This window comes from Podarcis raffonei, chromosome 7, assembly GCF_027172205.1.
Source record: "Podarcis raffonei isolate rPodRaf1 chromosome 7, rPodRaf1.pri, whole genome shotgun sequence".
In the NCBI taxonomy this organism is placed as follows: Eukaryota; Metazoa; Chordata; class Lepidosauria; order Squamata; family Lacertidae; genus Podarcis; species Podarcis raffonei.
The window spans coordinates 22,374,400-22,399,811 of NC_070608.1; the positions used below are offsets into that span (position 1 = coordinate 22,374,400).

A 25,412-nucleotide genomic window follows, 5' to 3' on the forward strand; every position below is an offset into this window, starting at 1 on the left:
TAAGTTATTTTGTTTTTTGTTCTTTTTTTAAAAAAAAAACACAACACATTTATATACTGCATTCATAAGAATATCAGAGTGGTTTACAACAATAGTGCATAAAACCATGCAATAAAAACCTCCTTTGCAAAGCTGTGAAAGTGCTAACTAGGCTTTGGGAAGGAGGCCAGGGGAATCTAGGACCCTGTCAGAGCCCTCACACCTCCTTCCCCAAAGGCCAGAACCTCACTTACCAGAATTTGGAAAGGTAGCAGAAAGCCGGGGGGGGGGGGAGTCAAATGTTGCCATGGGCCGCAAACTTGAGAACCATGTGCATTCATCGGGCCAGGTGTTAGACCACCCTGATCTAGATAATCAGTCTCATTCAGGAATACAATTTCTCCACAACCAAGTATATACCACCACATTTGCCAATAAAGGGGTGCATAGTTATTATACTCCATTGGGTCTAGACCAGGCTATTTGAGATATGGACATACCACTGCATTTTTAAGGGCAGTAGGTACCACCATCACACAAATATGTGTTTACCACACCTCTGACCTGCTCAGTCACCCCACCCCACCAGTCTTAAATAAGCCAGGATATACAAGGAACTAATGAGCAGGTGGTCAGGCACATCATTGCAAGTATCCTATACCCAACATAAGACCACATTAACTGGACACGATCCCATAACACTGTGCTTGACATTGTGTTGGACTTTTCAGCCGGCCCTGTCACAATAGCAGCATCTAAGTCACTACAGAGCCAAGCAGCTTTATTCTTGATGTCTTTAGACATCTGGTTACACTTAGTCACCAAGCGCTCCAGAGGTCTGCCCCCTTGGTCACAAGTAACCAACTTCCAGACCACACAGAACAACTCTGCTGGATAGTTCCTAGAGGATGCAACGGAGGCAGTGAAGTAGAATCTCTTTGCTGCTCTCCCTGCCATGTGGTAGGATGTGTTATGAGCCTGAACATGAGCTTGGTCAGCTCCTGGGTAAGATTTACACCACTTACCCTCCAGCCCTCTCCCGGTCTGTTTCATCAGCTACTTAGTATACCAAGGAACAAAATGGACTGCACAGCACTGGAGAGGGCCTACAGAAATGATCATGTCAATGGCTCATAAGTATCACTATCCCACTAGAACCACTACCTACTGGGGGGAAACTAGAGCACTCAGAAATCTATCATCTCTTGGGGTGAACCATCCTAACTGATCCCGCATCCTTGCAGGGGAGAATCATTTCTGCAAGTCCAAATCTCACCAGAACATGTCCTTACCATGACAATGGAGTGATATCCATCACCACCCTATTTCCAGACCACCCTCCTTCCCACATGGTGTGAAGACTAAACCAATGGTATGTCTTGTTCTGTGTGTTGAGCCGTTGACCATTTGAGACAGGTCCATGGCTGCCATGAATATATTGAACTCCCATGTCAGACCTGCATCAACCTACAGTCATGTTACAAATAAGAGCTTGGGCTTTTGGGTATCTGTATTTTAAAAAATACAAAGGTAAACTTGTGCCACACACTTTTATTGGTTGATTTTAAGTATTATTCATGGAAGAGACAAACCTAGGGGTTGCTTTAGTTGCAGTGTCACACAGTGAGATTTAAACTCTTCCTCCTAAAAATGGCAGCCTCAATGTAGCAAGTAGGGCAGAGGCAAGCAATGGATAACACAATTGAACTGAAGTAACTATGATAAATAACAGAATTCCACAAGAAGGAATGCTACTGGTCACCTCCACACTTCCCTTGAAGGGATTCCTAGTATTGAAACATGAGGTGAGAGCTGCTTTTATACTAATTCTCAGACTTCCATGAGTAGTGGGCTCATGGAATTGAGTTATATGAACTGCAACATCATTACAGTCATACCTCAGGTTGACGTAGCTTCAGGATAAGCATTTTCAGGTTGCACGCTGCGGCGACCCAGAAGTAATGGAGCGCGTTACTTCCAGGTTTCGCCGCTTGCACATGCGCAGACGGTCAAAATGATGTCACGTGCACACGCAGAGGCGGCGAATCGCGACCCACGCATGCGCAGACACATGGACATGGGTTGCGTTCACTTCTGGATGTGAACAGGGCTCCGGAACGGATTCCATTCACATCCAGAGGTACACTGTATAATGTTTTGTACCATTCAATTTCACAAGTAAAATTCAGCTCCAAATGCAAGACAAATGCAAGTTATTTTTTATTTCTAACACATGCAGCCAGACGCATTGAATGTTATTTAGAAGATCTGGGACATAGACCCATAGGTCACAAATCTGCATATGCCAATTTATTTGCAGAGATGCAAATTTAGAAATTATTTTTGAAGGCTTCTATACTGCTTTTTATGGCAATTGCCACACAAAATGGTGCACAAGTCATGAGAAAAATAAATAAATAAATAAATAAAGCAATAAAACCCATTACATTTAAACAAGAAAACTGACAAAAACTGATTACAAGAAATTATTGCTAGAGTTCATTCACATCACAAAAAGTAAGGCAAACCAATTAAGTTCCTATCCAAATAACACCCAAAAAACTCACCCTTGCTTAACCTATCCCCAAGCTGTGTCCTTGAACTGTGATGATGTTTATTCTATGCCTGGATAGAAAGCTGTATTTGTATGCATGTACAGTATGTAGTAATATCCAGCTTTTGCATGCTGAAATAAAACTGACTGCACCAAAGTACAGTCATACCTCGGGTTAAAGTTGCTTCAGGTTGAGCATTTTCGGGTTGTGCTCCGCGGTGACCCAGAAGTAATGGAACGCGTTACTTCCAGGTTTCGCTGCTCATGTATGCACAGACACTCAAAATGATGTCACGCGCAGGCACAGAAGCAGCAAATCGCGACCTGCGCTCACGCAGACGCAGGTTGCGTTCTCTTCAGGATGCGAACGGGGCTCTGGAACAGATCCTGTTCGCATCCAGAGGTACCACTGTAAAGAGAGGCATTCACTGCTCCACCCACTTTTGTCTCTGGTCCACCCACTACTGGCATGTGGTTCCTGGAAGGCTGCTCATGAGGGAAATGCAGGCCTTGGGCCCAAGGCACTATAATGAAAAGGAGAACCAACCATCCCTGAACTACAGCCACCAGAGATAGTATTGACTATTATTCATTATCCCCAGATGAATGCTGATACCCTGATTCTTCCAGGAATAGTTGGTTCTCCTTTTCATTATATTCAGCCTATAATTTGCACCCTGAACATGTAAACAAATCAGTGTTGTTAATTTCCCAGCAAAAGCTTAGGCCAAAGCAGTGGTCCCAGCAAAGAGATGGGCTTGGGGATTAACTAAACACAGCTAAGTAGAACTAATGGGGCAATTATAATCCTCCAGTGCTCAGCTACTTCAGCAAGTACAAAATGGCTCTTTTCAAATTACAGATATGCCAGAATTGAGAAACATACCAAGAAAAAAGCACACCAAGAACTCAGGCCAATGTAAGTTTCAATAGTGGGAGTGGTCCCTACTCACAAGACAATAGTCAATAGTAACAAAAGCTAATCCATTCAAAAGTATGTATTCTGACAAGAATTACAAACTCAAATAGTGCGACCACTCCCACTATTGAAACTTACATTGGCCTGAGTTCTTGGTGTGCTTTTTTCTTGGTATATTTAATAACAAGAACTCCAACTTATTTAACGTAAGAATTGAGAAACATACACTATCATTCTGTAATGGGATAGTGAATGGGCATTCTGACCTGGATTATTAGACTGCATCTCTTCAAACTTTCCTAATGTTTAATATTTTGCTATACTTATGCATTGCTGATATTTGCTGACATAATCTGTTTTATAATTTTTTTAATGATGTAGTAGTCCACTATAAAGGTATAACATCTTTGAAAACCAGTAAAAGGACAAAACAGATATACATGGTTTTTCAGTAATAACTATGTTGCAGATAAATTAACCTGACAGTTTACTTTTTTATTTCACAAACAAATATATTTCTGGATTCTGGTAGGTAGCTGTGTTGGTCTGACGCAGTAGATGTGTGTGTGTGTGTGTGTGTGTGCGCGCGCGCGCGCGCATGCACATTTCTTCAGATATATCTGTAGGTGCTACTGGACAATTTTTTATTTTTTTAAAAAAAATATTTCTGGTTCTTCTACCATAAGTAATCATACAAAACATGTAACAACTACATGATTTACACCCCACAGCAAATTCTAAGTCTCTGACAACTGAATCGTATAAGAAAAGGTATTGATTGAAACTATTTTACCCCTTTGCGGCAGAGAGAAATGAAATATAATCTTTACGGAAAAGGAGTACTTACACCACTTATCTACAAAATGCTAGTATATAGTATTATTTTTGCAACATTATAGAAAACACTACATCTATGCAGAATATGTAGAAGAAACCAAAAGCTGACCAGACACCTAACTAGATCCTTGTTAATCAAATGATTCAGCAAATTAGCACCAGCAAATCCTTAATTAGTTTATTATTATTTCAGTTCAAGTTAAATGGAGAAAAAATTGTGAAAGATAAAATTACACTAATATATGTTTAACAACATTGGGGAAATGCAATTGTAAGTATACAGTAAGTAAATGCAGCTATTAAAGATATACTGTCACAAACAATTTCAGGTACAGTACCTCATTTTATTGTTTTTCTGGTCATCACCCTTATCTCCAAAGCTTTAATATTTAGACAGTCCTTTAAACAACTTGTACTGAGCAAATTACCTTACTAAATTATCATACTAACAATCTTCTACAAAAACCACAAATATTAACCCACACAGATTAAGTAACTGAATTTAACTACCTGAAATCCATTCTTCTCCGCTGATCCCCTGGATCACAACTGTAGACATCTTTTTAATTTTAAAAATAGTGGATTTGTAATGATCCATTCCTGATATTTTGTAGCTTGTTAAAACACGATATGCATTCAAAGGGAAAAATAATGCTGCACACTTATTGTATCCAAAATCTTATCTATATCTGAGCGCAGAGTTGCTTCTCATAAACTTATGCTGTGGCACATCCAGTGTACATAATGGTAAAAGATACACTTGCCAGAAATTACCATTCAAAAGAAAATAAAGCACTAAATTACTGTTTTAAAAGAGGGTGTAATCCCACTGTAAGCAAGGACAATTCCATGTAACTCCTGAAGTTTTCAATCATCTATTTGTTATAGATACAATCCACACAGAGCTCTGAGCAAGCAGCCAAGAACAAAAGAAAGTCTGGTTATACTTTCTACTTTACTCTCTTAATAGCAATGTCTTCATTATTTATATATATCGGCACTGGTTTCCAGCAGCTGAAGCCAAATCTATCTGGTTAAATATTCATTGTCTCCTCCTGTGCCATAATGTCCAACTGTACTCAAAAGAATCCTAGGTGTGCTGTTACACACCTGTGGCTAAAAGAAGGGATTTGCTTAGCTAAGTTTGATAAAAGGCCTATGTCTGAAACTTAACAGCACTTGATATGGTTTCTGAATGCCTCACCAGCTGGTCAATATAACATAACACTCAAACCCAATTTAACATTCTGGCTCTGCAGCTGAAAAGCTTTTAGAGTACACCTCAACCGATGTCATGATGGAGGGGCTTTACCTCAGCTCTGGAACATGTGCTTTGCATATATAAGGTCCCATGTTCAATCCCTGGCATCCAGTTAAGGAACTTACGTAACAGGGCAAAGATCACACCATGAATCCTAAAGAGCTACAGAATATCAGGGTTGGCACTACTAGGCTACAGGGACTATTAATCTAATTCCACAGGTGGCATTTCCTTCATGTTCATTACTTATCACTATATCAAAAAGTGTTTAAAGGATGGTTGATACATTTGTAGATTGGTATTTAAAGAAAAACTTTAACAACCTAATCAAGAGTTATTTCAATGACACAACACCACTCAGTATTAGGTTGTAGGATTTCAGCACTGCTATATATTCCTAGCTGTCATGCCACTCTGTTGGGGAGAGGGCATCTCTAGTCAATCCTCTTGCATTCCAACCTCATGAAAATGCATGAGTGACATCTCCCCTTTTGATCCCTTTTTGGCAAAGGGGATTGAGCTGAAGCACCCTTTGGTGCCAAGATAGTTGAGGCTGAATTGCACTCCCAGAAAAAAATATGCTCCCTGCACAATTCACTTTCTTCTCAAGATCCTTTGGGCAATAAAGAGCAATACCCCTTTCAACAAGAGCATAATGTGGGATGAGGAGGAATGGCTACGCATCTTTAGATCAATGTTATTCCTTCCTTCATAATCACTTTTAGGCCCTAACAAGTGAAGACTAGCATCAGTATAAGCAAAGTACTGTCCTATTTCCGGTCTTTCATTCTAGATAGGGAAGCAATCCACCAGGGCCAAATGATTCACCAAGAATCAGAGGGCTTGAGACCCATGCGCTGAAGGGCAAAATAATTGTCGATCCACACAGACCAGCAAGATTCAGGAAACGTAAGCAGCTTGGAGGCTGGAGTACAGAGGATCTGTCCAGCAGCATCAGCAGCCTTCGTCAGCGATTAGAGGTCTAGTGCTGAACAGTCTGTCCAGATAGACACTGGAGTTTGAAACCAGAAAATGGGGTAGAATTTTGGTTCCACCAGTTTCCTGAGAGCAACAAAAGGATTTTAAAATCAGCCTGGCCGACCCACACTTCTAGCTCACTTATCCTGACGATTTTTAAAAGGATATCATCTCTTGAGTAAGATCCAAACACTGGGTGCTCTGTGCTTCCAAGCAAGTGTTGCACCTTCTCATATGCACTTTTACTTGTGGAGTTGCTAAGATTTCCAAGGGCAAATGATCTAGAGCCTTCAGGATTTGGTGGATGGAGGGTTTGGAGCTGGGGTGTATTCTTAGGTGTTGTGGTTTCCTTCTGGGAATATGACTCTTCCCAGAAATTGCTGGTGCCAGAATCGAATCTCATTTTCTGAGAAGGTTTCACCCAGTTCTGGTTTTGGACATGGGCTGGCCCTGACATGCACATGTGCAAGACTTGCTCAGTGTGTTTAGAGGCATTTGGTGGGGACGACAGAGGCCTTTCTTCAGTGGTATGGATTGTCTACCATGGGGGTAGTACCTCTCCTACCTGGTTATTTTAGCACTACTTCCCACTGCTCACACATGGACTCTGCACACATGCTCAACAGCAAACTTTGGGATCTCAAAGGAATGCATTCCCAAAAATTCAGAAGAATTGGGAAAATGACCATAATAAGGACTAGTTAGTAATTATTTCCCTGGTGTAAATTCACTTATTTAAGGAAGCTCCAAAAATGTACCCCATGGAACTGAAAAATCTGACTGAAATCATGTTAGAGCCATTATCAGCCATTCAGGGGGATTTTACAGTTCTTTCTTAAGTTTTCAAAAGCTGAATAGAGAATCCCTTGGAGAACTAATTTGAATTTATATTATATTTATTTTTAGAATTTATATCTTAGCTTTCCACAAACATTAGAAATATAATTTGAAACTAGTTGGGGGGGGACTAGACAAAATTTCTCTAATCATCAAAGCAAATGTATTAAGAACAAGTGATGCCATACAAATTACAGGCTAATCCAAACCTCAGAAGCAGAATAATTTATATTAATGCTAATTTTGAGGGCAATCCTAGACTCCCAGCGTCAAAGGAAGATGTCTCATTTCTTGCTGCAATGATGAGAGGTGGTCAGTAACTCAAAGAATTTCAGGCAGCAAGGCTGAAAAAGACCTCTCTCTTCCAAAGATCTTGAAGAACTACTGCCAGTCACAGCACTGGCCAAGAGAAACCAGTAACACAATAAGGGCAACTTTATACAAACAGTGTGTCAAGCAAGTGGTACATCATTTTAAATTCCACTTGGAAGCCAAAGCTATAGATAAATAAGGGCACTACTGTTTTCAAAAGAAGCAGCAATATTCCCCCTTATAGAAGTACAGAACAGTATCCAATGGAGCACAATAGTTTGCAGTACAAAGGGGAAACCAAGAACGACCCTGTTAATCCCTAGAAGGTTTCTTATAAATTAATTATTTTTGGAGGGAATTTATACCCCTCTCTTCCAATATAAGTCCAGTGCTCCGGGCTGCTTAGTTGATTAAAAACAGCTAGAAGAATGAATTAATACAACTTTAAAAATTAAACAATGCTTTAGAGCTTGATCTTAAGCATACTGAGTTTCAGTCCTCAAATTTACATTCTTACTACCCCAGTGACTTCTAAATAACTGCATAAGTGACTTTAGGCACAACCCCCTAATGGCTTTTACTGAACAACTGTGCTCTTATGCAAATTATTTTCATTTCAAAAAGTTACACAAAAGATGATAGACAGCAGCAAGTGTTTCCAGTATTTTAAAATTGTAATATTTGTAAAAGCAGCATTCTTTCTTTTCATCAAAATAAACTGCAGCAGCATTCCCAGAACATTGGCTTGGTTACAAATTTAGCCATGCTTAGAGGAGACCCACTGAAAATCAATGAGACTGGCTGGTCATCATTTAACTTGTCCCACTGATCTCAGTGGATCTACTCTAAGCATGGCTAAGCCTGTATTCAACACATTATATTATTCTGACCTTATGTACTACTTATTATTTTCTATCAGCTATTAAGCTGGGAACACAAGATTGGGAGAGTGCTCTTAAAACACCATTTACTTTTGAGTAGTGCAAACTAAGTCACAGAGTAGATCCACTGAAATCAAAGGACTTAAGTCAGTCAAAACTAAGTTATTATTTCAATAGGTCTACCCTGAGTATAACTTACTCAGACACTGCCCTGTGTATATTAGTATATAACTCATGCAATATGGATTCATCGAGCAACTAAAATGAAATAAGCATTTAAAGAAAATTTAGGTTTACATTTATAACATTCCTTTTGTATTAATAATAAAAATCATATTATATGTGCAGTGGGACATAATGATATTAATCAATGTTTACAGATTAAAGGTCAATAAGGTCTACAGCTTTACATTATCTAACCAGCTTCTATTAGGGTTTTGTTATGTAATGGCATGTGTCTTGCAAGCTTTTGCATGCTAACTTGGAAGTATGGGTTTTATCCCACAGAAGCAGAGCTCCTCTTCTCCCCCTGTGCACCCCAAAAATCTACGCCAGAATGGGAAGAGAGGTCAGGGAAGTTCAAGTGAGCATGTGAGAACATGTTGCATAAGCAGAACAGCAGCACTGAATACAACCCAATGTATTAGTGTTCATGGGCTTGCTCACTAATAAATTTAAGGTTGCATTTTTACCCATTAAGCTTATACTGTGAGCTCTCTGGATACAGCTATAAATATGCTGATGTACTTGCTGAGGCCCAGTTAGAACATGGGGTAAAAGAGGCTACAAATAATATAGCTATTATACAACAGATTCTTCCTCCTAATATGATCCCATATTGCAATATTAAAGAGAAAAGCAATTAGTGAGGAAGATATTATTAATTTTCAACATGCATCATGTGCAAAATGCAAAACAAATATATGCTTAATGTTAATACTTTGCTTAAGAGGGAATTTTCATATATCACAAGGTTGGTTTCTTTTTGATTAATTTTTGTTAGAAATTCAATTTCCATTGTTTGCCTTTAATTGAAAAGGATCAACTACTACTGACTTTAGTGAAAACCAGGTCACATTACATAGTATCTGTGTATCTTCCTCACCACTATAAACATATAAAGTATGAAGTGGAGAAGTTGCATCTTCAAACATGTGGTGGATGTGCATCATGTAACCGCAGCCAATTGCGGCTACATGGTGAAAATCTTCTGCATGTCCCCAGTATCTCATCATGTGCATCTCCTCTTTAGACTTTATATAGTTTACAAAAGCAACAATAGGAAAATGCCCATGTTCCAGCAGTACTGCCAAACTGACTTGCACTCATAATGCACCTCAGCAATGCAACCCAGTTGAACATAAAATACCAAAACATAAATTATCTGAGACAAAAAAAAGGTTCTAACCACTTTATCCTCCTGGAGAGCATATCCATGAAAGCAAGTAAGAAAGAACAAGAAAAGAGAAAAGAGAAAAAGAAAGTTACTTCTATTCTGAAACCTCCCCTCACCAGTAATATCTGTTAGTACATAGACTGCAAAGAAACTATCATTATAAAAGCTATATGAAATATATATTGCCAAGAGCTGTGAGTGTCTTAATAGAAATGAGTACAATAGCTCCCAGCAGTAATATCTAATATCTCAGTCCTCCAGAAACATCAGTATCACTGAAGATTCTACACTACACAGAAATTGCAGACTACAAGGAGTCAAAACCATCTAGGCATAATTCTAGGATGCAGTACTGGTCATAGAATCAAACTTCCTACGAAAGTTACCTTTCATATAAAAAGACAAAAAATAGAAAGATTCCAGACATTACAGCTATGAAGGTACGGTAAAAGTCTGCAGTCAATACCTGCTGAAATCTCATAAAAGAGGGTGCATGTCTAAATAATTTTTCCAAAGTTTAGGAGAGGGTCTTTGGTAACCTACAGGCTTCTTGCCCATTCACAAGCCTAACAAAACAAGTATTATAAATTATACAAAATTGCTTGATTCTCACAATTTATATCGAATGAAGAATTTAGGTATATTGAAGAATATGGAATACAATTTTAGACTGCAGTCCTATGCTCCAGCTCTACAATTCAGTGATTCTATGCTCCCACTTCTGCATCTCTCCCTTCTTTGATAGTTTGAGCAAATTTTAGTTTATGCGGAGTTTAATTCAGGCAAACTATAATTTTCCATAAAACCATACCTGAAAACCATGGTTTGAAATTTGCTTTCCACCCATCATATTTTGCCTATTTTGACCTCTGTTGCAAAATACAGTATGGGAAGTATGCAAGCCCAAAGTCCATTTATGGCATTATGGCTGAAGAAGGCTAAAGTCTGGTCAACTTCCATTTCATAAGAAACCCAGAACTGGTAAAGCCTATTCTAGGTCAGTATTTGCACATATATTCCATTCCTTTTCCTGATATGCTGTTTGTCACAACTTTTTCCTAGCTAGGGTATATCTGAAAGTGTTTTGTGGATTCTGCCTGTCTTAATTTTGTGGAATTCTCCCATTTGAAGTGATAACCCTTCATTACTAGGCAAAAGTACCTTGCTCAAACACATTGTGTTATAAATACCTTAAACAACTCCTATGGCTATGCTTCTTTGCTATTAATCTGTAGGAGGGTGCAGAGTGGTCAATTTTTTCTCTATCCTGAGTTTTTCACTATTAAAAGAGCACAAGATTAAGATTGGGAAATCCAGTTTGCAGCTGCAGCTTCCTACTATTGGGCAGATGCTTGTCCCTACTCCTTTTCGTCAATATGATTAAGGCCTCATAGGGTTCACTTGTCTTCCAGCCTTTGGAAAATGGGCCTTAATTCCTAGAACTCTATACTTACTCAGTTATGTATATGGGCCTCAGCCTTCATTTCCTCCTGGGAAAAGTACATTAAAGAAACATTTTCTAAAATGATTAAATATTTTATACCAGCCACAATGTGGAAAATGTACTGGGATGTTAAACTTGTGTGCTTTCACTTTGCTGCCCGCTTCCTATATGCCACTACGTCACTAGCCTGAGGTCAATCAGTACACATCAGTTGAAAATTCATAAATCCTTTTGCCATTTCTATTGGAAGTATTGGAACCGGCAAGCCACTCCAGTATCCCTGCCAAGAAAACTCCATGGACAAAGACAACAGGCATATAAAAGTTATGACGCTGGAAGATGAGCCCCTCAGGTCGGAAGGCGTCCAACATGCTACTGGGGAAGAGCGGAGGACAAGTACAAGTAGTTCCAGAGCTGATGAAGCGGCTGGGCTAAAGCCAAAAGGACGTTCAGTTGCAGATATGCCTGGAAGCGAAAGGAAAGTCCAATGCTGTAAAGAAAAATATTGCATAGGAACCTGGAATGTTAAGAACCATGAACCTGGGTAAGTTGGAGGTGGTCAAAAATGAGATGGCAAGAATAAATATTGACATGCTGGGCATCAGTGAACTAAAATGGATGGGAATGGGCGAATTCAGTTCGGATGACCATCATATCTACTACTGTGGGCAAGAAACCCGCAAAAGAAATGGAGTGGCCCTCATAGTCAACAAAAGAGTTGCGAAAGCAGTACTGGGATGCAATCTCAAAAATGATAGAATGATCTCGATACGAATCCAAGGCAGACCTTTTAACATAACAGTAATCCAAGTTTATGCACCAACTACTGGTGCTGAAGAAACTGAAATTGACCAATTCTATGAAGACTTACAACACCTTATAGAAGCGACACCAAAGAAGGATGTTCTTCTCATTATAGGGGATTGGAATGCTAAAGTAGGGAATCAAGAGATAAAAGGAACAACGGGCAAGTTTGGCCTTGGAGAGCAAAATGAAGCAGGGCAAAGGCTAATAGAGTTCTGTCAAGAGAACAAGCTGGTCATCACAAACACGCTTTTCCAACAACACAAGAGACGACTCTACACATAGACATCACCAGATGGGCAGCATCGAAATCAGATTGATTATATTCTCTGCAGCCAAAGATGGAGAAGCTCAATACAGTCAGCAAAAACAAGAGCTGGAGCTGACTGTGGCTCAGATCATCAGCTTCTTATAGCCAAATTCAAGCTTAAACTGAAGAAAGTAGGAAAAACCACTGGGCCGGTAATATACAATCTAAATCAAATCCCTTATGAATACACAGTGGAAGTGAGGAACAGGTTTAAGGATTTAGATTTGCTAGACAGAGTGCCTGAAGAACTATGGATGGAGGCTCGCAACATTATACAAGAGGCAGCAACGAAAACCATCCCAATGAAAGGGAAATGCAAGAAAGCAAAGTGGCTGTCCAATGAGGCCTTACAAATAGCGGGGGAGAGAAGGCAAGCAAAATGCGAGGGAGATAGAGAAAGATACAGGAAATTGAATGCAGATTTCCAAAAAATAGCAAGGAGAGATAAGAAGGCCTTCTTAAACGAGCAATGCAAAGAAATAGAGGAAAACAACAGAATGGGAAGAACCAGAGATCTGTTCAAGAAAATTGGAGATATGAAAGGAACATTTCGTTCAAAGATTACCATAATAAAGGACAAAAGTGGTAAGGACCTAACAGAAGCAGAAGACATCAAGAAGAGGTGGCAAGAATACACAGAGGAATTATACCAGAAAGAAATGGATGCCTCGTACACCCCAGGTAGTGGGGTTGCTGACCTTGAGCCAGACATCCTGGAGAGTGAAGTCAAATGGGCCTTAGAAAGCACTGCAAATAACAAGGCCAGTGGAAGTGATGGTATTCCAGCTGAACTATTTAAAATTTTAAAAGATGATGCTGTTAAGGTGCTACACTCAATAAGCCAGCAAGTTTGGAAAACTCAGCAGTGGCCAGAGGATTGGAGAAGATCAGTCTACATCGCAATCCCAAAGAAGGGCAGTGCTAAAGAATGCTTCAACTACCGCACAATTGCACTCATTTCACACGCTAGCAAGGTTATGCTTAAAATTCTACAAGGAAGGCTCAAGCAGTATGTGGACCGAGAACTCCCAGAAGTGCAAGCTGGATTTAGAAGAGGCAGAGGAACCAGAGACCAAATTGCAAACATGCGCTGGATTATGGAGAAAGCCAGAGAGTTCCAGAAAGACATCTACTTCTGCTTCATTGACTATGCAAAAGCCTTTGACTGTGTCGACCACAGCAAACTATGGCAAGTTCTTAAAGAAATGGGAGTGCCTGATCACCTCATCTGTCTCCTGAGAAATCTCTATGTGGGACAAGAAGCTACAGTTAGAACTGGATATGGAACAACTGATTGGTTCAAAATTGGGAAAGGAGTACGACAAGGCTGTATATTGTCTCCCTGGTTATTTAACTTATATGCAGAATTCATCATGCGAAAGGCTGGGCTGGATGAATCCCTAGCCGGAATTAAGATTGCTGGAAGAAATATCAACAACCTCAGATATACGGATGACACAACCTTGATGGCAGAAAGTGAGGAGGAATTAAAGAACCTTTTATTGAGGGTAAAAGAGGAGAGCGCAGAATATGGTCTGAAGCTCAACATCAAAGAAACGGAGATCATGGCCACTGGTCCCATCACCTCCTGGCAAATAGAAGGGGAAGAAATGGAGGCAGTGAGAGATTTTACTTTCTTGGGCTCCATGATCACTGCAGATGGTGACAGCAGCCACAAAATTAAGAGACGCCTGCTTCTGGGGAGGAAAGCAATGACCAACCTAGACAGCATCTTAAAAAGTAGAGACATCACCTTGCCAACAAAGGTCCGTATAGTAAAAGCTATGGTTTTCCCAGTAGTGATGTATGGAAGTGAGAGCTGGACCATCAAGAAGGCTGATCGCCGAAGAATTGATGCTTTTGAATTATGGTGCTGGACTGCAAGAAGATCAAACCTATCCATTCTGAAGGAAATCAGCCCTGAGTGCTCACTGGAAGGACAGATCGTGAAGCTGAGGCTCCAATACTTTGGCCACCTCATGAGAAGAGAAGACTCCCTGGAAAAGACCCTGATGTTGGGAAAGATGGAGGGCACAAGGAGAAGGGGACGACAGAGGACGAGATGGTTGGATAGTGTCTTCGAAGCTACAAACATGAGTCTGACCAAACTGCGGGAGGCAGTGGAAGACAGAAGTGCCTGGCGTGCTCTGGTCCATGGGGTCACGAAGAGTCGGACATGACTAAACGACTAAACAACAACAACAACAACAAATTGGAAGTATGACCTCTATTGGGAGTATGACCTGTACACTGAAAATCAGTCAGGAGTCTGAAATTTGTTGTGAATTTTAGAACACAGCATTATTGAAACAGAGAGACATCATGTGGTCACATGATCAGTATAGAAAGTGCTGTTGACTTATGAACTTTGGTGAGAAGAGTCTCACACCGCAGTCAGCAAGTATGGCAGGATATTTTTCAAATGCTGTGGTATGGTAAGCAGACACACACCCATCTCCTTTGAATGTGTGGCAAAGTTCTTCACCCTACCACCCTTTTCCATGGGCCACTTTGATTTGCACCCATCGACCTTCAATTACAAAGGAGGGTGGGAGCTGCAAAAAGTTCAAGAAATGGACTTTCTGCTCTTTCAGCTGGCAAGCCAGATGCATATTTGATCTAGTTGGCTTTCCTGTTGCAGCTTTGTCTATTAAACAGGAATGGGTTGAATCAAATATGGTTGACTGCCAGCACGATTCAGAACAATAAAAGTTAGGGAGGGGAGCAAGTAATAAGTGGCTGCTAACTTTGGGTTAAACTATTGAGTTATAAATGATAAATATTATAAATATATGTAGCATTTCACCTTTTTTACAATGTGCTATTGTTTGTTAGCACTGCTGCATAGAAGGTCAGATATGCTGTTTTGTTTTTATCATACTCTGAATGATTTATTTTTTGTAGAATCAATGGCTGTTGACTAACTGATAAAGATTTTTGACTTTGCAAAAGTGCTAATGCTAAGATTTAACTCAATTTCCCAAGTGGTGTAGCCAAAATGGTACCATCTATGCATAGCAGGAAGATCTCAAGGTCTGCAAAAGTACCAAAATATTTAGCAAAAATCCTTAAGGAGGGCAAAACCAAGACAATGGGGACTAAGCTTACTCAGAAGGCCCCAAATGCTGATTGACTGTTGTGGTGAAACAGAAAACCAGGCAGAAGGGATAATGGAGTGGCTATTCTGTCCAAACATTGGCTTTAGCAGTTCAGGGGTTCTGACTAAAGACAAATGTTCAGGGTTGTAGAAGCAGAGCAAGGTGAAGGAAGGAGACCAAGATGATAGAGCCTGGAATCCAAGCCTTATGAGGAACGGTTGAGGGAACTGTGTATGTTTAGCCTGGTAAAGAGAAGACCAATATGATAGGTAAAGGTAAAGGAACCCCTGACTGTTAGGTCTAGTTGCGGACGACTCTGGGGTTGCGGCGCTCATCTCGCTTTATTGGCCGAGGGAGCCGGTGTACAGCTTCCGGGTCATGTGGCCAGCATGACTAAGCCGCTTCTGGCGAACCAGAGCAGCGCACGGAAACGCCATTTACCTTCCCGCCGGAGCGGGACCAATATGATAGCCATCTTCAAATAGCTAAAGGGCTGTCACATGGGAAATGGAGCAAGCTTGTTTTCTGCCACTCTGGAGGGTAGGACCCAAACCATTGGATTCAAGTTACAAAAAAGGATATTCCAGCTAAACATCAGGAAGAATTTTCTGACAGTAAGAGCTGTTTGACAGTGGAACAGACTCCCATGAGGCGGTGGACTCGCTTTCCTTGGAAGTTTTTGAGCAGAGATTTGATATCATGGATGTTTTAGCTGAGATTACTGCATTGTAGGGGGTAAGAGCTGTTTGACAGTGGAATGGACTCCCTCGGAAGGTGGTGGACTCTCCTTCATTGGAGGTTTTTAAGAAGAGGCTGGGTGGTCATTTATCATTTTCAGTAAGAAAACAGCTGGTGAATAAATGGTTACTCCTCCCTCCTGCCAGGTAATGCCATGATCCAGATGCCTAACCTTGTACCTTTGGCCAAGAGAAGAAATGGACTTGGTACACTAGGTTTTCAGATACTTAATCCAACCTTCCAAATAAGTTCACAAAAGCCAAAGGCCTCCCACAAAAACTTATTTGTTTACTTACCCACTCATGTGCCAGGAAAGACAGTTCTTTAATTTAATCTCCTACCCTTAAAAGCCATGAGCGAAATAGCTGGTCTGCAACTATCAGGTTATTTAAAAAATATCTGATATGCATTTCTACCTAGAAGCCAACCCTGTTAAGTTCAAATGGACTTAGTCCTTTGTAAGTTGGTATAAGATTCCCGGCTTAATCCATGGTTTCTGAACAAAGGCTGCAATTATGATGTGGAAAGGGTCTTTACAGACACTTATTCTTCCACGTTATCACTTAAAAATTAAGACAAAACAATCTGATGTGGACCTCACACATCTGGAATAACATATATTCTCAAAGTAATAGCAATAAACAATACCAGAATAAAATATCAGGAATACTCATCGTAATATATTTTCTTACCTTGTTTGAGCGTAACGACACTCTTCCTCCACAACGTGCACAGAATTTAGTTTGGCAATATGAACAATTATGGCCACAGCCATCGGCAAATTTCGTTTTGTGGCAGATACCACAGGTTGGAGCATCACCCTTCTGCTCCTGGTGTTGCTGTGATTCTTCACCCATCTTTTTCACCTGTTCTTTATACATTTCAAACTGTTGATGCAATTTCCTGCAGAAGCAAACAGTAGAAGATTTATAAAACAAATACAGCAATAAGAAAATAGGTCTGTCAGTGATTACATTTTAAATATTTCAATATTTTATTAACCAACTAATCACATTATTACAGCACACGCTGCATCAACATATTAGGATTAGTTGGATGTTATTTCCTCATAGTTGTCTAATTGAACCAGATAAAACATTCTGAGCCAAATATACCTGTGCAACTCTATGACACTTCGATATAAGAATTCAGCATGCAGTTTAGGAAGAAGACTAATGGTAACTCCTTTTCATGACACAGCACAAAACATAGACTAGCACTGAGCTACAGCCCTTGCCCATAGGTAGGTACACTGTTGAGGGTCCCACTCTCATCTGCTCTGGGTGGCAAAACAGAACAGGCAGACTGCTGCAGCATTGGTTCCAGTTTGCTGAACTTCTGCCCATCCTGTAACCCTTAAAAATAACAGGAATAATTTCTGAATTGGGAGGTGGCAACCTGAGCATTAAAAAGAGCAAGGGAATGGAGTTTGCAGGTGTGTGCCAGTGCCTGTTGCTTCATTACTAACCCACAACAGACAAGCACAAGGAATAGTGGATTTAGTATTTTGAGCTTTTAAAACTCTATTAGGTAAATGTACATAAAGGAAAAAGGAATAAAATCCATTGAAACAATAATATTTCACTAACGTGGACATTATAAACAATTTTTAAACTAATAACAGCCTTCTGAAGGCAACTGTATATTATGAAATCAGACCAAATAACTGGAAGAGGAACTGGAAGAAGAAAATGAATTGTTTTGGCAGACCTGCCTGCTTGCCCTTTTTGTTCACAATGTTCAGTACTGAATAAAGTTCGTCTTTGTTTACTAATCTTGCAAATCTGGCTCCCTGCCAATATGCCATCCAGCAAGTGCTTTGTAAGTACAATGTTTAGTGTGGGACTCAAAAGCAAATGTGTAGAAGAGAACCATATGGTCAATTAAAATTGTGAGACCAATGCTAAGTTACATATTATTCCTTATATATTTATGGTGTAACTATGATTTGCACTTATTACTGTAAGCTTCCTCAGAATGCATACATCTGTTTTGATCTCTTCAGTAAAGTCGTTTCATTGCTTACTTTTTCAGCTAGAGACACCATGAGAATTCTTTACCTATTTCAAAACAGAATTTATCTTGTCCGGCTGATAATACTTACCTGCATTACATATCTAATGCTGTTTACTTTTATCTCTCATTGATATTTATCTCTCATTGATATTTACGACCTTAGCCATGCTATAAATCTTAACCAGTTGACTTAATGAATTTCATCACATCTTGACTTATATTTGACTTGAAAGTTTACTTGTCCAAAGAATCCAAAAAAGCATTAATCAGCAATTTCTTTTAAAATCAGTTAAGAAGGTAGGCTTTAAAAAATTCAGCATGCACAAATTTTACTTCATATGCACAACTTTGTACCTGACCCCCCCCCAACATGCTTTCCGTAAGCTATACTTTTAGTCTATTCATACAGTGGTTAACCCACTGTAAAAGGGTCACAATATTTAAAAACTGATGATGCAAAAATAACAAAATTAAGCATTAGTGCATTTATGAAAAGTCTGTCATTTCAGCTAATATATTATGTACAGCAGATAAGAGCCATCTGTTTGAAGCCAAAAAATCTGTTACTACTGAAAAGATATTACCCACATTAGTAAATGCAGAATTAACTGTCTGTAAGACTTCATCTCACGTGACAAAAATAAACAAGTGCCAAATAATAGATCAGTCTACCTTAACTCAGAAATATAACACCCCTGGACATTACAGTATCAGGATTAGAATGAGTTCATTCCACATCATTTACAACATTCATGAGAATGTTCAATTATTAAATAACTTGTATCCTTTTACTGCTGCAACAGTATTGTTCTTACTTGATGGCTTTCCTTTTTAATGAATAGGAGATAAGCATGGACAATGCTGGGTGTGCTAGCATAGTCAGGGATCAGGAGTGTTTACCACTTCATCATCTAATCTTACGCTGTTCAGAGCTGTGTATGTGTAACCAGGGGGGTGGGGCGGGGGGAGGCCTGGAGTAATACATGTTGCTTTAGCCAATTATGCCCTGCACTTGTACAGTTGGTGATGCAATGATTTTAGTGCAGCAGATTAAAATTGTTTCTATAATTAAAACAAAGTTTAAAAAATAGGGCAGAGGCACTGGCAGCAAACAGTAATACACAGAGAGAATTATTTGACAACAGGGGGCAAAACATGATAAAGCCAAGCACTCATATAGTGAGGGGGTTAGGAAAATAAACTTAGATCGGGGATAAATGTCTGCCCTTGCTACATATTGAAACAGCAATTCCCAGCCACAGATACAATTATGCCACAAGTACAATTCAAGCATTTACCAAGCCACTGAAAGTCTTTACATTGTGTGGGGAAAGATGCATCTCGTCACCTCCACCACATAGACAGTACCATGTATGAACCAGACACTCTGTACAGAGACCCAACTGTGCAGATGGACAACTCACATGATCTTCAGCAATCATGGTCAGGGGTGGTAGAAGTTGTAGTCAAATAACACCTGAAGACCACAGGTTCCCTACTCCTACTCTAGCAGCTACCAAGCACAAGCCTCACACATTATAAGTAAAAGATAAAGTACCCATGGACAGTTAAGTCCAATCAAAGTCGACTATAGGATTGCGGCGCTCATCTCGCTTTCAGGCCGAGGGAGCCGGCGTTTGTCCACAGACAGCTTTCCAGGTCATGTGGCTAGCATGACGAAACCACTTCTGGCACAACGGAACACTATGGCAGAAACCAGAGCGCACGGAAACACCGTTTACCTTCCCGCCACAGTGATACCTATTTATCTATTTGCATTGTTGTGCTTTCAAACTGCTAGGTTGGCAGCAGCTGAGACAGAGCAATGGGAGCTCACCCCATTGTGCAGACTCGAACCGCCGACCTTCTGATAAGCAAGTGGTTTAGATCACAGCGCCACCAGCTCCCGTAACACATTATAAAAAGGTAAAGGTACCCCTGCCCGTACGGGCCAGTCGTGTCCGACTCTGGGGTTGCGCGCCCATCTCGCTTAAGAGGCCGGGGGCCAGTGCTGTCCGCAGACACTTCCGGGTCACGTGGCCAGCGAGACAAGCTGCATCTGGCGAGCCAGCGCAGCACACGGAAACGCCGTTTACCTTCCCGCTAGTAAGCGGTCCCTATTTATCTACTTGCACCTGGGGGTGCTTTCGAACTGCTAGGTTGGCAGGCGTAACACATTATAAGACACTGCTATTAAGGGTGTTGGGGGAACATACCCAAAATGAGGATAAACCATTAATTTCATTTATTAAAAGAATGCAAACTTGTTACCCAGGTGGTATAGCATCTGCTTTGCAGGCAGAAAGTTCTAGGTTCAATCCCCAGCATCTCCAGGTAGGGCTGGGGATGTTTCCTGTCTGCAACCATGGAAAGTCATTGCCCGTCAGCATAAATGCTGAGCTAGATGAGCCAGTGGCTCTAACTCAGTTTAATGTAGCTTCCTATGTTCCTGCCTGACTTCTTAATTACAGCCAGTTCTGGGGGTGGTACCACCTATTAGCTAACTCCTCAATATCAGTCTGTAGAAAGATTGGAGCAAAACTAGATTTAGTTGGCAAGTAATTGATTCTGTTAACCCTTCTGCCTTCTACCCTACCAGTTCTAATGGGCACCAGCCACTACAATTCCAGAATATGTATCACTTTAAACTTGCTTAAATTAAAGCACAAAGGTGCTCTTGCCCTACAGTCTGTTTAACATAGTCTCCATCCCTGGTGGTTCCCATCCCTAGTAGATTTGTGGTCCCAGTCCCTGGTACACACTGTCTCTATTCCCATCCTTTTTAATTATTTTATTTAGGTATGCAACAGACAAGAAAGAGAACAAATGGGAAGGGGGGGAAATCCTCCCAATGGCCCACCCCACACAGTGTTAACAGTCCATGAGTAGTTCACAGAAGTTCTTTATTAAAGTCTACTATAATGCTTATATGAAGTCCAATATTGTCCAGTGGCAGGAGATGTGAACCACGCAAGAAGACCAATACATACCCTTCCATCCACCATGTCATGAAGGTCTATTTTCCCTTTTGGTTAGATTCTGCAGGAGCCTTTTCAAAACTTTTGTTAGTATGAGTTGAAAGTATTGCCATTGAAAATGAGGTACATGACATCTCCAGGAATACACATATAAATGTACCCACAGAATGAAGGAATCTACACAGATACAGAAACCCAACAAAGGGGGCACTTCCAGACCGTCACTATTTTCAGGAGGGATTCAATCAAATGCTGGTAAATTAAGGTTGCTCAATTAAAGCTGATTTGGAACTCTTGTGCCACAAACCTGCTTCTCCAAAAAGACTGGACTTTAAAAAAAACCAAAACTTCAGAATAGTTTCTAATTTTCCACATGAGTGGCTTTAGATATCATTAAGTGTTTCATCACAGCCTCACAGCACCACCCTTCTTTGCTTTGTTTGGATACGTAATGAGTAATAGATTGGGACTGTGAATATGTTAAAAGAAAGAATACAAAATCATATGGATGGGAAAGAGTTGCAAGGATTGACTTTTTATTATAATACTTAATTTAAAATGTCCATCTTTCTATTAATTTGTCTTGTTGATTATTTGGAATTCTTCTCAGATATGTCCATATATTCTGTAACCACTCTTTTAATGTTGGAGCCGTTTTTCTTCTTTCCAAAGCTGACCAATGCATAATCTTGCTCCTGGTAATAAACTAGCAACCAATTTTAAGTTGGTATTTTTCATTTCTGTTTTTAATATACACAAAAGGGTATTCTTAGAGCTTCTTGACATATTATATCCTCTAATTTCCTGAACTGTGTTGAGAACCAAATTCCAGATTTGGTTTGTTGTTTTTTACACAACTCTAGAAAATATGAAGATAGCCAGCCCTTAATCTCCTACATCTCCAGCAAAATAAGTTTATCTTAATTTATGGGGTGTTGATTGGTGGATTTTTAAAAACTTTAATTTAGATTAGTGCTTATTAATGTTTTTGATATTGTTTTAAAAATCCATATCCATTATGTTTGTCTTATGGTCAAACAGAAATTTCTCAAATCCCTTTTCCACTTTCTTTTACATGCAATCTTTGGCCTCTTCTGAAGGCTCCACTGCTGCTGCCAACAATGTTCAGCCACTTTATTGCCAAAATTATTTGGCTACTTGCTAAGTCTCTTTAGGAGCATCCAAGTTTCCCAACACCCATTGCCAACTGTGATGCTGAAAACAAGTGCAGCTGGTTTAATGTGCTTGAGAAAGATCTGACTCAAGTCTACCAACCGTGGGCTTCAATCTGCTCTGCACCAATAGTTCCACCCCCTAAATTGGCTATGATTGGCCAGTTTGACTTTGAAATTAAGGAGAGTCCTGACACTCCCCATGGTTGGCCAAGGCTCATGATGACACGAGCCAACTGTACAGGAAGGCCTATGCTCAACCCCTGCTTGCCTACAGCCATGCCAGACCACAACTGCTGCCAAAGTGGTAAGAGGTCTTTTCTTTACGTTAGCATATATCATTATCCTTTCAAATTTAGTATTCTGACAGGGTGGTCTATATTTAACTATTATTTGTTCCATAATGTGTGTAAGTTGCAGATATTGAAACATAGCCAATCTTGTCACCTGGCTATATGAAATTACCGTATTTTTCGCTCTATAACACGCACCCAACCATAACACGCACGCAGTTTTTAGAGGAGGAAAATCCGTAGGCATGCCACCCGTAGCCATTCCCTCCATAACACGCACAGACATTTCCCCTTACTTTTTAGGAGGAAAAAAGTGAGTGTTATGGTGCAAAAAATATGGTATATGTCCAGCTTTCAGGCAGTTGATCACATGCAGTATCTGGAACCAGATTTGTAAGTTTATAGTAGAATACAGTTGATTCTCTGTAAACTCATTTATTAGCATGGAAGTTAAGGGTGATAAACTCAGTGCCATTTTCTCTGGTAGGGAAAGACTTTCTGAGATACAAAAGTGATGGGGAAATGCACTATAATGTGCAGGATAACATTGCTTTGACACAATGTCATCCAACCTCCCTGCAACCAAATAAGAATGAATGCTCATTAAATAGCCAAACTCACTGTCAGATCACATGTCTGTGGCCACAGCATGAATCGCAAAAATCATATATCCACTATTTCGTTTAGAATATTTTTTTTCTTGTTTTCCTCCTCTAAAAACTACGTACGTGTTATGGTCTGGTGTGTGTTATAGAGCGAAAAATACGGTACTAAGCTGGTAAGAGTGTTCAAGTGACTGAATACAGGCTTGCCCCTCTCCTCTCTACAAACCAGAGAAAGTTCCATATGATCCAGGTACTACACATAATACACTACAGCTTGTGAAGTTCAGTTAGAACTTTTGATAAGATATTACAGGAAAATATCTGTTTCTAACCAAAATAATAAATAAATCTCTTTGATATTAAATCACAAGATTCAGAAGCCCAACCCTGTGCAGATTTACTAAAGTTCAATGGGGAGTTTACCCCGAAGTAAGTGTGTATGGGATTGCCACCTAAAAAGTACTAAACTGAAGCAGAATAAATAACGTAAATGAATATAGTGTGCAGCTGGTAGAGAACTGCTTACAGTAATGTGTAATGCGGGTAGGTCACACTAATAGCCTGGTTGTGAAAATAAGTACACAAGAGTGTTCTTGTTTTCATAAATGAACTGTGCGAGGGCATATGATGACATAATACCAACGCATATTAGGCATGGTCAGTGAACATGGCCCAAGATAATATGGGTAAGCTACTGGCACAGCTGAAAGATATAATTAAACACATATAGTAGCTTCCTTTCACTGTTAGCAACACATGTATTTCCACAGCTAATACTGACAACACTGGATAATCCTACTAGTCCCCACTCTGGCTTTTTATTGAGGAAATCCCATAGAAGTACCATCAGCAATGATGTCTCAGGGCTGAGACTCTAAATGTATAGGTAAGGCCTAGGAGCCAGAATAGAAAACATACACATTTTTTGGCAAAGTGATAGGCACCATTGTGAGCCTAGAAAAGAAAGCCAGGAGGAATCTCATTATATTACACTGAATAGAATTGTCTCGACTAATCAGAACACAACAATGCTATTTGGTTACTGACCCACAGACATATGGCTCCAACTCTCTGCTTTCACTATAGCTTTGGGTCTGGTCTGCATAAGTCTAATATCATTATATTTTTATGCACATATGTGGGGCTACTTCACGCTTTTTAAGTTCACACTTAAACACACAACATGATATTCCAAATTTATAAAATTTTCTACTCTACTTTCTTTCCCAGATCCTTTCTTTGAAGAAAGAAAGCTCCCCCCCACCCCCACCCATGGGGGAAAAATATGGGATCTCCATATCTTTTCCCATTCAGGACAAAAAGTAGCTAAAGCGGCATATTGAAGAGAAAAATGGTTCACCACTCAAAATCCCCACTTCAAGTCACCTGCAGCTACTTTGCATTAACAAAAACTCTGATGAGAAAATCAGTCGGGGAACTACAAGCACAACCATAACAGGGCCTTAAAGCTTTGAATATTAACAATAAGGTGGTATATATTATTCCTTTAGTTTGGAACATACATGCAACACCACAACAACAGAACCTTGGCTAGAATGTATACCACAAAATAGGAAAAGTACGATGGGGCCAAGAGGATGCCCATGTGGTTAAAGATCAGAGGCAAGAAGGTTTCCTTGAGAATTCCAAATAATAAAAACATAATCCACAAACCAGTTGCTGCTAGCTATATATTCTTCTCTATTTAGTATAATTATTAATGTTGTTCATTGACCTTAGCCCTTTTCAAACACTGTTCACTGAATACATGGAATAGAAGCAGAATCCCCATGTCTGGCCTCCACACATCCAAGAAATGAATAGAACACATGCATGTACAAGTTGAACATGTGTAGTTTCTTTCCATGACATTATGAACCTTACAAAAATACATCTCAGATCCTGCATGCAGAACTTAAACATGTATAATTGGATATACACAGACTCTGTTCGGACTTCCAGCTAAACATACAGAGATCAGGGACAGGACAGGAGGCACA

At 39.9% G+C, this 25,412-nt stretch overlaps 1 protein-coding gene across 6 annotated transcripts in view; it reads right to left on the bottom strand.

Moving 5' to 3' along the window:
• RIMS2 (regulating synaptic membrane exocytosis 2) overlaps nt 1-25,412 on the bottom strand; it is a 345,902-nt gene that overhangs the window by 266,271 nt on the left and 54,219 nt on the right. For 3 of the 6 annotated variants that reach the window (XM_053395466.1, XM_053395468.1, XM_053395474.1), the window contains exons 4-5: nt 17,041-17,251; nt 9,967-9,978 (exon numbers count right to left, since the gene is read on the bottom strand). In XM_053395466.1, coding sequence (XP_053251441.1) covers nt 9,967-9,978; nt 17,041-17,251 — 223 coding nt within the window. The remainder of the gene's footprint in view (nt 1-9,966; nt 9,979-17,040; nt 17,252-25,412) is intronic. The other 3 variants (XM_053395467.1, XM_053395473.1, XM_053395469.1) reach the window with 1 other exon arrangement.